The sequence below is a fragment of the Babylonia areolata genome, chromosome 2, assembly GCF_041734735.1.
Source record: "Babylonia areolata isolate BAREFJ2019XMU chromosome 2, ASM4173473v1, whole genome shotgun sequence".
NCBI lineage: Eukaryota > Metazoa > Mollusca > Gastropoda > Neogastropoda > Buccinidae > Babylonia > Babylonia areolata.
The window spans coordinates 54756717-54774216 of NC_134877.1; the positions used below are offsets into that span (position 1 = coordinate 54756717).

General features: G+C 45.0%; 1 protein-coding gene across 1 annotated transcript in view; it reads left to right on the plus strand.

Annotated features, from left to right (window-relative positions):
* LOC143275304 (uncharacterized) overlaps positions 1-17500 on the plus strand; it is a 641085-nt gene that overhangs the window by 65643 nt on the left and 557942 nt on the right. The window contains exon 2 of the mRNA XM_076579305.1: positions 3301-3348. Coding sequence (XP_076435420.1) covers positions 3301-3348 — 48 coding nt within the window. The remainder of the gene's footprint in view (positions 1-3300; positions 3349-17500) is intronic.

Consider the following 17500-nt stretch of genomic DNA (forward strand, 5'->3'; position numbering starts at 1 on the left):
TCCGTTGACGGCCTTACTGATCCAGTCAGGGCAGTAATAAAAGACAAAGCAACATAACAATCCGTTGACGGCCTTACTGTTCCAGTCAGGGCAGTAATAAAAACAAAGAAACATAACAATCCGTTGACGGCCTTACTGTTCCACTCAAGGCAGTAATAAAAGACAAAGCAACATAACAATCCGTTGACGGCCTTACTGATCCATTCAGGGCAGTAATAAAAGACAAAGCAACATAACAATCCGTTGACGGCCTTACTGTTCCACTCAAGGCAGTCATAAAAGACAAAGCAACATAACAATCCGTTGACGGCCTTACTGTTCCAGTCAGGGCAGTAATAAAAACAAAGCAACATAACAATCCGTTGACGGCCTTACTGTTCCACTCAAGGCAGTAATAAAAACAAAGCAACATAATCCGTTGACGGCCTTACTGATCCACTGAGGGCAGTAATAAAAGCAAAGCAACATGACAATCCGTTGACGGCCTTACTGATCCACTGAGGGCAGTAATAAAAACAAAGCAACATGACAATCCGTTGACGGCCTTACTGTTCCAGTCAGGGCAGTAATAAAAACAAAGCAACATGACAATCCGTTGACGGCCTTACTGTTCCACTCAAGGCAGTAATAAAAACAAAGCAACATAATCCGTTGACGGCCTTACTGATCCAGGCAGTAATAAAAACAAAGCAACATGACAAACCGTTGACGGCCTTACTGTTCCACTCAAGGCAGTAATAAAAAAAAGCAACATGACAAACCGTTGACGGCCTTACTGATCCACTGAGGGCAGTAATAAAAACAAAGCAACATGACAATCCGTTGACGGCCTTACTGATCCATTCAGGGCAGTAATAAAAACAAAGCAACATAACAATCCGTTGACGGACTTACTGTTCCACTCAAGGCAGTAATAAAAACAAAGCAACATAACAATCCGTTGACGGACTTACTGATCCACTCAAGGCAGTAATAAAAACAAAGCAACATAACAATCCGTTGACGGACTTACTGTTCCACTCAAGGCAGTAATAAAAACAAAGCAACATGACAAACCATTGACGGCCTTACTGATCCATTCAAGGCAGTAATAAAAACAAAGCAACATGACAATCCGTTGACGGCCTTACTGATCCACTGAGGGCAGTAATAAAAACAAAGCAACATAACAATCCGTTGATGGCCTTACTGTTCCACTCAAGGCAGTAATAAAAACAAAGCAACATAACAATCCGTTGACGGCCTTACTGTTCCACTCAAGGCAGTAATAAAAGACAAAGCAACATAACAATCCGTTGACGGCCTTACTGATCCATTCAGGGCAGTAATAAAAACAAAGCAACATAACAATCCGTTGACGGCCTTACTGTTCCACTCAAGGCAGTAATAAAAACAAAGCAACATGACAATCCGTTGACGGCCTTACTGATCCATTCAGGGCAGTAATAAAAGCAAAGCAACATGACAATCCGTTGACGGTCTTACCCATCCACTCAGGGCAATCTCAACTCAAGGAACTTTGCGATACCTAGTTACAACGAATGATATAATTATTGTTGTATGGAAACGTCTGTAACTACTATGTGCACTGTTAACATCGTGGAAGGAAGTGATTTTGTTTAATTTTCCGTCATACATACAGGTAATTGTAGACATTCAAATAAAGTTGCAATTTTTTGCATTTTGATGTTCTCATTTAAAAGCAAATAAAGAAATAAAGTAATAAAAAAGTATGGGGAAGATTTTGTATGGTGAGTTGGGCGTAGGCTGGTGGTGCTGGGATCAAAATCAAATTGAGGGTGGAAACAAAATATGAATTTTTGAAATAACAAGAAGTGCTATCATAGAAAAACAACATTTTACAGACTCCGTTGAAGGGAAGTCGTTAATTTATCTAGAGGAACAAACTGGCAATGGATGTGAAAATCCATTTACATCAACATTCCCACTGGCTTCAGTTGACACACTTTCGTTTCGAATGAGAGAGTTATGGCCCTTCGACAAGCAGGCTCGAAGTTCACACGCCTGTTTTCGCCCAACTTCATTGTCACATCGTTTTGAAGCTTTCCATTTGAGTGCTTAAAGGCATGTTTAACTCTTTCCATACGAACGGCGAAAGAGACGACGTTAACAGCGTTTCACCCCAATTACCATCATCAAAATATTGCAAGCGGAAGGCTCTTATACTGAAGAGGTGAATGTTGACAAAGAATACCACAATTCTGACGACGGAAGCTAAAGGTTGGGTCATTCAGACACCCACTGGACATCCGAGGGGTCCGTGTAGAGGAGAAGAGAGGACTGGTCGTACTGAGTGAGTTAAAACGTTTGTTTTTACGTTGTGCAGCGCAGCGGAGCATGTTTAACATGGAGAGGCGCTTTATGATAAAGTTCTTCTTCTTGAAGAAAATTGACGACTGATTCAGAAGACCAATGTCTAGGTCAATGTCTCTCTCCTGTTTTTGTATCTGCGTGTGTATCCGTTTGTCTGTCTGCGTCTTTGTCTATCTCTCCGTATGCATCTGCGTCTGTCGTTGTCATTGTCTCTGTCTGTCTGTGTCTCTCTCTGTGTCTCAGTCTATCCGTCTGCCTATCTGTCTGTCACTCTGTGCGTGTCTGTCCGTCGGTCTGTCTGTGTCTCTAGCACTGATAAACAGTTCGTTTGAAACTTGCGGGAAGCTTTAGGTTTTGTTTCATACAGTGCGGTTTTCTTTGATTTTGCCATGTATTGTTTATGTCGTCTAGACTCCATTAGGTGGGAGCACTGGATGGAAAAACAGTAACATACATAATATGTATATATAATTATACCAATGTTTATCACCCAAAATGAATAATGATAGATAATGATTATATTATCTCCGATCCCCCCTCTCTAATTTCAACTCTCTTCTTTCCCCCTCCTCCATTCCCAGTCTCTCTCTCTCTCTCTCTCTCTCTCTGTCTGTCTGTCTCTGTGTCTCTGTGTTTGTGGCGCGCGCGTCGACCCCTCACTCCCCCCCCCCCGCCCCCCACATCCCCCCTTCCACATACACATGCAGAAATACACACACACACATGCACACACACGCGCGCGTGCGCGCGTTTAAATAAACACACACACACACACACGCGCGCGCACACACACACACAGACACAGACACAGACACACACACACACGGACCAGATTTTCACGAGTCTTGTCTTTACAGTTCCTTTTCCCCGAAGAATAGAGAAATATACGTTTTTGTAGTAGTATTTTCAGTTGTATTCGAGGACACAATTATTTACCATTGGTTTTATCGGGTACCTCTGTTTCAGGATGCCTGGCTTCGGATGTGTGTGGTCCGACGGAGGTGTGTCAAGATGGTAAGTTCGACCGTCCTCTGCTCGTCACATCCATCTCTCTGTCCGTCTGTCTGTCTGCATGTCTCTGCTTCTGTGTCTTCGTCACTCTGTCTGTTTGACTTGTCTGTCGTTCCCGGGCCTTTGTCAGTCCATCTTTGTTCTTGTGGTCTAACCCTTTGTTCCTCCTCCTCTCTCTCTCTCTCTCTGTGCATGTGTGTGTGTGTGTGTGTGTGTGTGTGTGTGTGTGTGTGTGTGTTCGTGTGTGTGTGTGTGTGTGTGTGTGTGTGTGTGTGTGTGTGTGTGTGTGTGTGTGTGTGTGTGTGTGTGTGTGTGTGTGTGTGTGTGTGTGTGTGTGTGTGTGTGTGTGTGTGTGTGTGTGTGTGTGTGTGTGCGCGTGCGTGGGTGGTGTGCTTGTACGAGTACATGGTGCATAGGTGCAACATTGTGTTGAAAACAATTCTACCGCCATCACATTTCTCTCTCTCTCTCTCTCTCTCTGTGTGTGTGTGTGTGTGTGTGTGTTTTACTGCCTCTCTCTCACTTTGTTAATGTGTTCTCTTTGTCTGCCTGTCCGTCCGTCTGTCTGTTTGCCTGTTCATCTGTCTGTCCCTTGTTCTTTAGATTTCTTCGGCAGTCCCCTCTGCCGTGTCCGTCGTTCCCCACCACTCTTTTGCTTATCTGTTCGTGTTCTGTCGTCCTCTCTTCGCCTGTCCGTCTGTATGTCTGTCTGTCATTCCCCCTGTCCCTCTGTCTGTCTGTCATCCCCCTGTCCCTCTGTCTGTCTGTGTGTCATTCCCCCCGTCCCTCTGTCCCTCTGTATGTCTGTCTGCCATTCCCCCCCCCCGTCCCTCTGTCTCTCTGTCTGTCTGTCATCCCCCTGTCCCTCTGTCCCTCTGTATGTCTGTCATTCCCCCTGTCCCTCTGTCTGTCTGTCTGCTATTCCCCCGTCCCTCTGTATGTCTGTCTGCTATTCCCCCGTCCCTCTGTCCCTCTGTATGTCTGTGTGTCATTTCCCCCGTCCCTCTGTCCCTCTGTATGTCTGTCTGTCATTCCCCCCTGTCCCTCTGTATGTCTGTGTGCCATCCCCCCGTCCCTCTGTCCCTCTGTATGTCTGTCTGTCTGTCATCCCCCCGTCCCTCTGTCCCTCTGTATGTCTGTCTGTCATTTCCCCCTGTCCCTCTATCCCTCTGTATGTCTTTCTGTCATTTCCCCGTCCATCTATCCCTCTGTATGTCTGTCTGTCATTCCCCCCGTCCCTCTGTCCCTCTGTATGTCTGTGTGTCATTTCCCCCTGTCCCTCTATCCCTCTGTATGTCTGTGTGTCATTTCCCCCTGTCCCTCTATCCCTCTGTATGTCTGTGTGTCATTCCCCCCGTCCCTCTGTATGTCTGTGTGTCATTTCCCCCTGTCCCTCTGTCCCAGTCATTTTGCTTTACTCGTTTCCGTCTTTCTCTCTCTCTCTCTCTCTCTCTCTCTCTCTCCTGCTGCTGTTTCTCTGTGTCTCCTTTTGTTTATATGTTCTCTGTGTATCTGTTTGTTTGTTTGTCTGTCTGTCTGTATCTCTGCCACCCCCGCCTTGCCCTGACACCCAAACCCCACTCCTTCCTTTTCATCTCTCCAACAGAAACTTTTGCGGCAGAAGAAATTGCGTCAGATCCACAGACACATAGAGCGATTTACGCATGGGCACACAGCCACACAGACACACAGACACACACACACACACACACACACACACACACACACTCGCACGCACACACACACATACACGGACACACACACTTCCTGAGCTTTGTAATGAGTTATTGTCTTCTTTTACAAATCCCCGGAGGGAGAGTATGTCAAATCGATATGGGCTTGCCGTTACTGTGACTCTGTCTGTTTTGTCTGTCTGTCTGTCTGTCTGTCTGTATATGTGTCTCCGTATATGTATGAATGATGTATGTATGTATGTATGTATGTATGTATGTATGTGTGCATGTACACACAAGCGTGTACAGGCACATAAACACGTGCGCGTCCGCATAAACGCACATACACACACACGCGCGCGCGCACACACACATTCAGAGAGAGAGAGAGAGAGAGAGAGAGACTTGGCTGTTTGTCTCTTGCAATGAATTACATTGTTGTGCTAAAACAAAATCGAAGTCGAGCAATGACTATGATTGAATTCTGGAATTTCCTTCAGCATAATTTGACCCCTAAATCATCGACGAGAATGAAAAACGCAAATTAACATGACAGAGCGAGCGAAGGGGAGAGAAAAGAGGGATGGAGGGAAGGAGAGAGAGAGAGAGAGAGAGAGAGAGTCGGACTAATTTTTCAATAATGAAAATGGAAAGGGGAATTGAATCATGTTCGGAAATGTGTTTCCCGTGCATAAGACAAGGAAAAAAAAAACAAACTATTTTCGAGAGAACATTCATTTGTTGTGGCGTCATTCGAATTAAGATTGCCCTCACCTCTCTCTACAACACTGCAACAGCAATCTAGACACGAGAAATGACAAAAATTAAAGAATGAGAGAGAGAGAGAGAGAGAGAGAGAGAGAGAGAGAGAGAGAGAGAGAGATTCAAAAACTTTATTACCCAAGGTTAAAGATTTTACGCATTGCCCAGTCTTCCAATCTGTCCTTGTGACAACAATAACAATAACAACATTAACGACAACGACACAACAATAATAATACTGTTAACACTGCTACATCTACTGCTACTACTACGAATAATAATCACCATCATCATCATTAACATCGTAAAAAGTAATAAAACGAATGCATTCACACATTCATATCCATACACATGCACACAGTCTCTCCACCCAACACACACACACACACACACACACACACACACACACACACACACACACACAGAGGATCTGATTAACGTAAGTCATCATCATAATAAACGCATAGCGGGTAAAAAAAAGTGTGTGGGTGGCGATGTGAGTGCAGTAGAATGTTTTCATATTTGACAATCTGCTCAGTTTAAACAACATTATACATTCAGAAAACATTATACACGTACATACATACATACACACATATATATATATATATATATATATATATATATATATATATATATATATACAGCAGAGGAACAATAAGCTAACAGTTTACATCGTGCTTAAGCTTGTGACGAATTATTAATCTTTTAATCTAATTGGACGGATGGTGAACGTTGCATTTTGACAGTTGCATATGAATGATTCATTGGCGATGATGTTTTCTTTCTTTGAGCACCCGTAGCCGTGGCTATGATTGTTAACGTAAACGCATGACAGTTAGTGGAGTGATGGACTAGAGGTAACGCGTCCGCATTGGAAGTGGGAGAATCTGAGCGCACTGGTTCGAATCACGGCACAGGCGCCAATATTTTATCCCCCTCCACTAGACCTTCAGTGGTGGTCTGGACGCTAGTCATTCGGATGATACGATAAACCGAGGTCCCGTGTGCAGCATGCACTTAGCGCACGTAAAAGAACCCTCAGCAACAAAAGGGTTGTCCCTGGCAAAATTCTGTAGAAAAATCCACTTCGATAGGAACAAGAAATAAAGCTGCACGCAGGAAAAAATACAAAAGAAGGGTGGCTCTCTCAGTGTAGCAACGCGCTCTCCCTGGGGAGAGCAGTCCGAATTTCACACAGAGAAATCTGTTGTGATAAAAAAGAGAAATACAAGACAAGACAGTTGATATAAACATGACCATTATCAGATCAGTGTTAATGACAGGAAAAAAAAAAGTATAAAGGAATGAATAAGAGCAAAGGAAGAAAGAAAATAGACGAAGAGGCAATGATATTGTCGATGATAAATTATAATGAAGTGGAGAGATCATGTCAGAGACAGCACTGCATTGAAAGATAGTCTTATTTCTTCTGCCGGCAACATGAACAGTCAAGTTTTTTTCTAACATAAGAAAAACAGACATTAATTAGCATAATCTTCCCCCCATCCTATCTATGTCACTGCCTTCAGCTATACTTAACCCCATCTCGCTCTCAACGATAAGTTTCAGATCCACTCTGTTTTCTGTGTTCCCAGAATCAAACACACCACAATCGGCCTCTGCTCCTTCATTGTCTCTGGACCTTTCAGTTGGAACGATCTCCCTCTGCCCGCTTTGTCAAACCCCTGTTCTCAGCCTTTTCAAATCTGGGGGGAAAAAAAGGAAAAAGAAAAGAAAAAGAAAGAAGAAGAAGAAGAAGAAAAAACAAACAAACAAAAAACCCCAAGCACACCAGGATACTACTTCTGTTCACATTAGCCCTTCCCTATTTCCGTCCATAATCTATCTAGCCTCCGGTTTTTACATGTATTTATAAGTTTTTCTCTTTTATTCTTTGAATTTTGTTGTTGTTGCACTGGTTTGTGTCGGCAAAAGGTTAAGCGCTATAGAAACACTGTATTTATTGTCATCACCATCATCATTAATCAACCTGGTCTTTGATTTGTATATTTTGTTTCTTGGAACATTACATGTGTGTGTGTGTGTGTGTTTGGGGGGGGGTGAGGGGGGGGTGAGGGGGGGGGGGCAGGGGGGATACTGTTGCTGAGTGCTTAAGAAATTGAACTTTCTCAGGTCATTGTATAGAAAGCAGTTCGACAAAATGTGATGTTCATTTTCAACTTGATCATCACAGTTGGTGTCTCGGGTCAGGAAGGTACATCGTATCGATTTGTTTTGTTATTCATTCAAAGGAGAGCATCAAATCTTCATGGCAACCCGAAAGCAGCGCGTGTTCACAGTAGGGAAAACTCACATTTCTGTTTTTTCGAAGGCAGTCTTACATGTTCTGGAATCGTCATGTCTGTCACGTTCTTTAATGGCTCCATCCGATTCTTGAATGCATGATTAATAGCGTGCGTGCGCGTTTGTGCGTGCGTGTATGCATGCATACTTGCGGTTGATGTATTTTAAGGTATGAATCGGCGCAGTCTGTAATGTCCAAGACTAAATCGCCATTTTAGTGGTATTGTTGTTGTCGTTGCTTTTGCTGTTGTTGTTGTTGTTGTTGTTGTTGTTGTTGTTGTTGTTGTTGTTGTTGTTGTTGTTGCTGTTGTTGTTGTTGTTGTTGCTTCTGCTGTTATTGTTGTTGTTGTTACTGTTGCTGTTGTTGCTTCTGTGGTTGTTGTTGTTGCTGTTATTGTTGTTGCTTGTGCTGTTGTTGTTGTTGTTGTTGCTGTTGTTGTTGTTGTTGTTGTTGTTGCTGTTTTTGTGGTTGTTGCTTCTGCTGCTGTTGTTGCTGTTGTTGCTGCTGCTGTTATTGTTGTTACTGCTGTTGCTGTTGTTGTTGCTTCTGTTGTTGCTGTTGATGCTGCTGCTGTTGTTGTTGCTGCTGCTGCTGTTGTTGTTGCTGTTGTTGTTGTTGCTTCTGCTGCTGTTGTTGTTGTTGCTGTTATTGTCATTGTTGTTGTTGCTTCTGCTGTTGCTGTTGTTGTTTTTGTTGTTGCTGTTGTTTTTGTTGTTGTTGCTGTTTTTTTTTTATAATGTTTTTGCTTCTGCTGTTGTTGTCGTTGTTGTTGCTGTTGTTGGTGATGTGGTTGCGCTGTTAAGGGGTGGTGGGATGGTGGTGGTGGGTAGGATGATGATCTGCACGCTGCACACTTCACCCTGTCACAGCACTCAATGGCCTATGCACCCTTGGCTATCTATTGACTGACCAGACATCTCTCTGTGTCTCTGTTTGAGCTTTTATAGTGAAGTGTGTGTGCGTAGTGGAGCGGGTAGTGGTTGGGTGCAGGGATGAGGGAGGAGAAGGGATGTGTTGAAGGATTGGGGTGGGGGTGTTGTATAGGGGGTAGGTTACACCAACGTCAACGTTCGTATTTCATCAGCTGCCAGAGTTCTGTGTCTGGTTGTCTGTCTGTATATCTGTCTGTCTGTCTGTTTTTCGTGCTTTTGTGTGTGTGTGTGTGTGTGTGTGTGTGTGTGTGCGTGCGCGCGCGCGCGTGTGTGTGTAAGTACGTGTGTGTGTGTGTGTGTGTGTGTGTGTGTGTGTGTGTGTGTGTGTGTGTGTAGCTATATGGATGAGCGTGTAGTGATGGGAGGTTAGAGTGTTCATGTGTGTATGTGGTTGTATATGCGAGCATGTGCGTGAGCGCGCGCGTACATGTGCACGTGTTTTTGTGTGTGCGTGTGTGTGTGCGTGTGTGTGTGTGTGTGTGTGCGCGCGCGCGCGCGCACGCACGCTCGAACAAGTTTCAGAACACAAATGAAAGAAACCAACCAGTTCTTTGTAAACTCTCTTCTTTCTCATCCAAGACAGCATACCTTGGTCACCAATGGAAGCGGACACTACTAACAAAGCACCAATCCCAGAGAAGTACTGACCGACGGTATCTCTCTCTCGCGGGGTCATGACCATCCTTTTCCACCCATCTCTCCGGTCCCCTTCTGGACCTAGTCAGGAGCCTTTGGCACCTCTGTCAGCCGTGCTTACTGTCACGAGTCCATCCATCAGAGCTTCGGAAGGACTCTAGGGAACGCGGGTCTTGTGCCTGATCCCCTTCCTACTTCTGCTGCCGGGGGCCACCATTGGTTGCGTTTTGTCCTGTCCATCGATCTTTACCATTCACATCCAACACTTTTGGAACGGTGTGTCCCTCTAGGCTTGACCTTAGTCCCCCCCCCCCCCCCCCCAACCACCCTACTCCCCTACTCCCCTCCCTGTTATCCACCAAGCTTTTTGTAGTCGCATTCAGCTTCTTTGTTAGACTGGTTTTCATAAGGCCTCCGGGTTTTGACCCCCCCCCCACATGGCCCCCCCCCCATCCCCCCCATCCTTGCCCCCTCCCCCCTCTACACTATTTGCTATGATCAGAGTTCTGCACTCACATACAGCTGCTTTGTCATGGAGTCTCAGAAGGCCTGCTCTAAGTCGCGTTGCGTTTTATTTCGATTTGTTGGACCATCAGATCTCTGTGCAGAGGTCAGTGCCGACAGTGCCGTATGGGTTAAGGATGAAATATTTTGTCGACCTTTTTCATGTTTTGGTTAGCTTTTTTTTTCTTTCTAAAAAAACAACAACAACAAAACATTATACAGGTACATATTTTCAAACGAACAAAGCGAAACAAAAAGGAAATTGAAACAGATGAGCAAAAGATTTTGCCAAGCATTTCCTCAGCTAGGTTATAAGTTGTGTGTGTGTGTGTGTGTGTGTGTGTGTGTGTGTGTGTGTGCGTACGCGTGCGCGCGTGCGTGTGTACGTGCGTGCGTGTGTGTGTGTGTGTGTGTTACCACCACCATCCCCACACACACATGGCTGAAGGGGCGGCGGGTAATGCCAGCTTTCTGTCAGTCTCTGTCTCTGCTACACCACACGTCGGCTGATCACCACGTCTGTATCAAAGAAGTCTGCAGAGAGGTATGGACAGGCTCTTTGTCTACGTGTTCTCTTTTTCTTGGAGCGCAGTAGACACTTGCTCAGACATGCAGAAGTAATATCGGAGAACGAGACTCCGGTACCTGATGCTGGCACTGCTGTATAGGCTTTTTTTTTTGAGTTGGGCTGTCATGTTTCTGTAGAATGTTTCTTGCGTTTACTGTACTGCACCACATACTAGCTTTAAAAACGCGTTTGAGTGTGTATTAGATACAAACACATAATTTTCAGCCGTTTGCTTTCTGAGTATCTTTCTTTGTTGTTTTTTTAATGTATAAACTCGTTTTTTTTTTATCTTGTATATTTGTATCATTTCATTTTATGTCACAGTTTTACACAAAACAAGGGTAGGCCCTCAAGGCTTGACCAAACGCAGTGGGTTTATACAGAGGTTGGGCATCCGCTCCGTTCGTTAAAGCAAATTTAGTGTAGTGTGCATGGATCAGTTCGTACGCTTTGAACCTCGTTGAAACTGAAGCAAACACATACACCACCTCCCCCTCTCCACCCACCCCTGCAACCCCAACCCCCCGCCGCCCCCTCACCACAAGAACGACAACGAAGTTAGCAATCGATAATGTCATTTCATAATCTGTTGGGCGCCTGGATATCGAACTGAAAGTGTTGTGTTGTAAGCTTGGTGATTGAGCTTTTTAAGGGCACCTCATACAAGCATTTGCACGCATATCGCACACACAAACACACACACACACACACACACACACACACACACACACACACACACACACACACTGTGTCTATAATATGGAAACGAGCTAACTAGGAGACCCTATGAATGACGTCTAAAATGTAATGTCAGGATTTTCGAACTCTTAAACAAAAAATTATTGACAATAGTATCCATGTCATATCATATCATATCCATATTTTGACGCCAGTGGTTTAGCTCTGTTGAACTCTGGCATGTTAACTCTCTCCATACGAACGGCGAAAGAGACGACGTTAACAGCGTTTCATCCCAATTACCATCATCAAAATATTGCAAGCGGGACGCTCTTATACTGAAGAGGTGAATGTTGACAAAGAATACCACAGTTCTGACGACGGAAGCTAAAGGTTGGGTCATTGAGACACCCACTGGACATCCGAGGGGTCTGTGTAGAGGAGAAGAGAGGACTGGCCGTACTGAGTGAGTTAAGGTACTGACGTAAATGGCGATAGTCCCAAACTCTTGGACACTACAGCTCAGAGACTGGCGGCGTTCCAAAGAGATCGAACTGCCGGCCTGTAGATCAATGCTGCTGGTGCCCGCCTACTTAGAGAACACTATTCTCTTACTTCACACTTGCCTGGTTTTGCAGCGTAACGCGTTGTGTGTGTGTGTGTGTGTGTGTGTGTGTGTGTGTGTGTGTGTGTGTGTGTGTGTGTGTGTGTGTGTGTGTGTGTGTGTGTGTGTGTGTGTGTGTGTTCCCCATTAGTTGGAAGATATTGACTCTGGCCATTTTCAGTCCTTGACGTTCGCGTCGCAGTTGCGTCACCTGGGTCATGTATCATGTCGGGTTCGTGTGTGTGCTTGTATTTTTGTTTTGTTTTAAGTGACTGACTCCCTGTATGTGTGTGTGTGTGTGTGTGTGTGTGTGTGTGTGTGTGTGTGTGTGTGTGTGAGTGAGTATGTGGAGTATTTTGTGCATGTCCGTCATGGTTTTAAAACCAGGATCGAGTTCCTTGTTTTTAACTGTGTTCACTCTTATACAAACTGCATCCCTCGGTCACCGATCGAACTGGACTGTAACACAGCACCATGTTCAAAAGTATGAAGCGACGTGTCCTCCTCTGTCTGTGCCCACGGCACCCTCTTATCTGTCCCGTAACGGTTCTGGACCTGTCAGGGGCCTTTGACACCATGGCTAGCCGCGCTTCCATGCCTGGAACCCATCAGAGCTTTAGACTGAGGGAGCTGAGATCTTGCTTGGTTCTCATCCTCCTTCTGCAGCCCGCCTTTCACTCCACGTCCGTCCACCTAGCTTTGCATTCACATTTGTTTGATGCGTCCCACAAGGCCTGCCCTACATCCCCCTTTTGTTCACATAATTGTGCTGTACCATTCAGCTAAGTGTTTTATTGTCTCATTGTGCTAATCACGCTTTATTGATAGGTGTAGTGGTCAAGTGGTTGGAGCATTCCACATCTGTCCTAGAATCTGTAAGGTCTATTGTTTGGATTCCGGCAGTGTGTGACGACACACTGTTTTTTTTTAATATTCGGATCTATTCACTTGCAAACATGTTGGGCTTTTACCCCTGATTGATTTCCAATGTTTTTACACGCATGATAAAACATACACATTCAACATCCTGTAATGAACGAGACACGTTGAATACAGTCAAAACTGAGCACATTCAGGATCTGTAATCAATGACGCACATGGGAGACAATCAGTATTTTTTTGTGTTGTTTGTTCCATGTTTCGTGATATCGAAACGCACAGCGAACTTTTTTTTCTTTGATCTCGTTCTCGTTAGAATTGGTGGTTTGGTATCCTTTGTTTCAGGTTTTGTTTCTTTCATTTTTTTACCTTCTGAGTTTCATCGCGACTGCTACAGAATGAATAAAAATTACTATGATGTCTTTATAAAACTGGCTCGGCTCTGTGTGTGTACTCTGAACAACAGAAGACCCCGAGCAAAATAAATCAAGGGCAAATAAACAACTTTTGTCTGTGACTTCGCAAGGATGCTGGAAGACTAGGCATGGGAAGAAGTAAGTAGGATAGCACACCAACAAAAAAAAAAGAAAAAAAAGAAAAAAAGAAAGAAAAAAGGAAGGGTGGAGAAAAAAAAGAAGGAACGATAGAAAAAAAACCCCAACCAAAGTCTTTTAAGTCTTCTTCATTTGGATAGAATCATTTATCATTATCATTATCATGCCAGACGTGCTTCCAGTGCACATACACACCAGTGGGTGTGAGTATATTATCGCTATGTGTCTGTAGGGTTGCACACATGTGCATTGCAACACGTCCTGCATACTTAACGTACCGTGGCAGAGTGTTGGAGACAGTGATGAAAGGAGAAGAATTGATCACACAAGTCCCTGTCGAACGGAGGTAAGTATCGGCAGGACTGGAGACGCTGGAACGCGAACGAACGATTCCGGACCGCCTGGAGAGAGTTATTTTTTTGGTTTCTTCTCCGTGGGTGAGGGCCAAGTGGATAACGCAGCAGTCAGCTTGACTGAATAGTCTTCTGTCGGCTCCGTTCCCCGGGGAAGTGCTGCCTGTCCTCCGGCCGGTGGACAGGGACAGAATTGCCCACCGGGATATATTTGCCCACCAGGACAAATTTGCTCAACAGGGACAGAATTAATCACCAGGACAGAATTGCTCACAGGGACAGAATTGCCCACCGGGATATATTTGCCCACCAGGACAGATTTGCTCAACGGGGACAGAATTAATCACCAGGACAGAATTGCTCACAGGGACAGAACTGCCCACTGGGACATATTTGTTCACCAGGACAGATTTGCTCAACAGGGACAGAATTGCTCACCAGGACAGAATTGCTCACAGGGACAGAATTGCTCACCAGGACAGAATTGCCCACCGGGACATAATTGGCCACCAGGACAGAATTGCCCACCAGTACAGAATTTACCCGCCGGGACAGAATTGTCCACCAGGACAGAATTGCTCACCAGGACGGAATTCCCACCAGGACATATTTACCCACCGGGACGGAATCGCCCACCAGGACATATTTACCCACCAGGACGGAATTCCCACCAGGACATATTTACCCACCAGGACGGAATTGCTCACCGGGACAGAATTGCCCATCAGGACAAAATTGCTCACCGGGACAGAATTGCCCACAGAATTGCCAACCAGGACAGAATTGCTCACGGGGACAGAATTGCCTACGGGGACAGAATTGGACAGAATTGCCTACGGGGACAGAATTGCCCACCAGGACAGAATTGGATGTCCTTTTTTCCTGCAACGTGGTAGGCATTTTCTCCAACGTGCGGAAAATCGGGGTCGAGACCCTAGTGTCAAGAAGTCGTACGCTCGCGCTTGCACTGTTGCAGAGGTCTTCCTTTGTATGCATACGACTGCATCCTTGGTCTGTCGAGTTCTCTTGGGCAATAGATGGGCAGACACACTGACTATTATGCGCTTGTCTGCGCGTACGTGCGTACTTGATTTATGAACATATGAACACATAGTCACGTCTGCATGCGACCCCCACCCCCCAACCTCCCCCCACCCACACACATACACACACACACTCAACTTAACACACACGCTTGCACACACGTACAGGTACGCAAGCAACTACACACACACATACATACATACACACGTATAATGTGAGTAAGGAAGAGAGAGAGAGAGAGAGAGAGAGAGAGAGAGAGCAGGGGGGATGTGGGGGGAGCGGGGGGGGGGGGGGGGGGGGGGAGTACAGGCATGTGATTTGCTCAGGGACTTCTTCTTCTTCTTCTGCGTTCGTGGGCTGCAACTCCCACGTTCACTCGTATGCACACGAGTGGGCTTTTACGTGTATGACCGTTTTTACCCCGCCATGTAGGCAGCCATACTCCGTTTTCGGGGGTGTGCATGCTGGGTATGTTCTTGTTTCTATAACCCACCGAACGCTGACATGGATTACAGGATCTTTAACGTGCGTATTTGATCTTCTGCTTGCATATACACACGAAGGGGGTTCAGGCACTAGCAGGTCTGCACATATGTTGACCTGGGAGATCGTAAAAATCTCCACCCTTTACCCTGCTCAGGGACGAGTGGGCGTCTTGTGGTGTCTGAAAGGATAACACCCAGGTACACCGTGACAAAACCCCTTCACTTCCTAAACAAGTGTGTTATCCACTAGACCACTCCAAGAATCCAATGAAAACGAACTGAATACGAGACTCTTGGATCAGTATCAGTATCAGTAGCTCAAGGAGGCGTCACTGCGTTCGATCAAATCCATATACGCTACACCACATCTGCCAAGCAGATGCCTGACCAGCAGCGTAACCCAACGCGCTTAGTCAGGCCTTGAGAAAAAAGAAGATAAATACATAAAATACTACTACTACTGATAATAATATTTATAAGGAGCAAAATCTTGATGAAGTCAACTCTATGCACAAAAAAGAGAGAAAAAAAGTGATGTCTAAAACACAGAATGTCAAGATTAGCGATTCATCAAACAGCAATAATTTGTCGCCAGCCCTCCATCCAGCTCTGTTGAACACTGGCATGTTCACGTGGTGCTGTTAAAGAGGCGATAGTCTGGAACACTTGGGGCTTTTACTGCTCTGAGATTGACGGCGTTCAAAAGAGATCTTACCGCTGGCAGATCAATATTGTTGATGCCCGCCTACTAGCTGAACACTGCTCTCTTATTTCATGCCTGGCTAGTCTGCAGAGAAACGAGTTTCGCTTGTTCCCATCAGTCTCAACTTTCTCTGAAACATTATATTTTCGTCCTCTGACGTTGACAACAGACCAATACTTGCGCCTTTCCAATGACATTACATAGACTTTGCAAAGCGATCAGTATCATGAACTGAGTCATGAAATAGAACTGCACGGTGTTTTTTAAGCTGACAATGTGAGCTTTACTGATAGAAGGTTTGAGAGAAATTGTATCATTATCAGCATACATCACGTGTAGCCTTGTGTACAACTATTTATACATAATATAATGGAGTGGTTGCCTTGTGGTAACACGTTCTCCTAGAAAGCGAGATAAGCTGAAGGCCCGAAATCGAATCCCACACTTGTCAGAATTTTTTCCTCATTCATTAGACCTTGAAATGTGGTCTCGACGCTGGTCATTCGGGTGAGATGATAAACCGAGGTATCGCATACAACACGCACGGTTGTCCCTGGCAAAATTGTTTAAAAATTCACTTTCATATCAGAACATGATACACTTGCAGACAGAAAACAGAAAAAAAGGTTGTGCTGCACTGTTGTGAAGCACTTTCCCAGGGGAGAGCAGCCTGAATTTCAGACAAACAAATCTCTTGTGACAAAACGTAGTACAATACAATGCGATACAATACACGGGTAAGAGGCACATCAAAGTGTGAGATATGTAGCGTCTGGCGTGTAGTGAAGCATTCCACTGTCAAGAATCTTGGATGCAGATGAAGAGAACTGATTATCATCGTGAAGGATAGTTTCAGTTTATGATATTCTGAGGATGCCAAAGTTTGGGGGATAAAATCTATATATGAGTTTGCAGTATTGTTAGAAAAGTTATCTTTCTGATTTCCAAGTCTGCAAGAAGGTTTGAATTAAACAAGAATATTGATGTTTAACGTATATCCAGTAAGCCCTACTGTATCCTGACCTGAGCATCAACAATCATTCAGTCACGTCTTGTGGGGGCGGGGAGGTGGAGCCAGGGGCGGGCCGGGGGGAGGGGGGGTTCCACTGAATCGTCTCTTTTGGAGCGTAGTACCAGTGGAAATAGTAGACATGAAGTGTGTGTATGTGTTCGCGAGTGTGTGTGTGTGTGTGTGTGTGTGTGTGTGTGTGTGTTGATACGCGTTTTTATTTCTGTGTATCTGTTTAAGGCGCACGTCCGTCATGATGATGATATGGATACTAAGATATTTTTATGTATATGTGAGGACGTATATGGATCACCAATCACCCCTGCCCCATGCATCCTCCCCCCCCCCGACACACACACATATACACACTCATGCACTCTCTCTCTTTCTCTCTCTCTCTCTCAGTCTGTTACACACACACACACACATACACTCACACACACACATTCGTGAGTATAATATC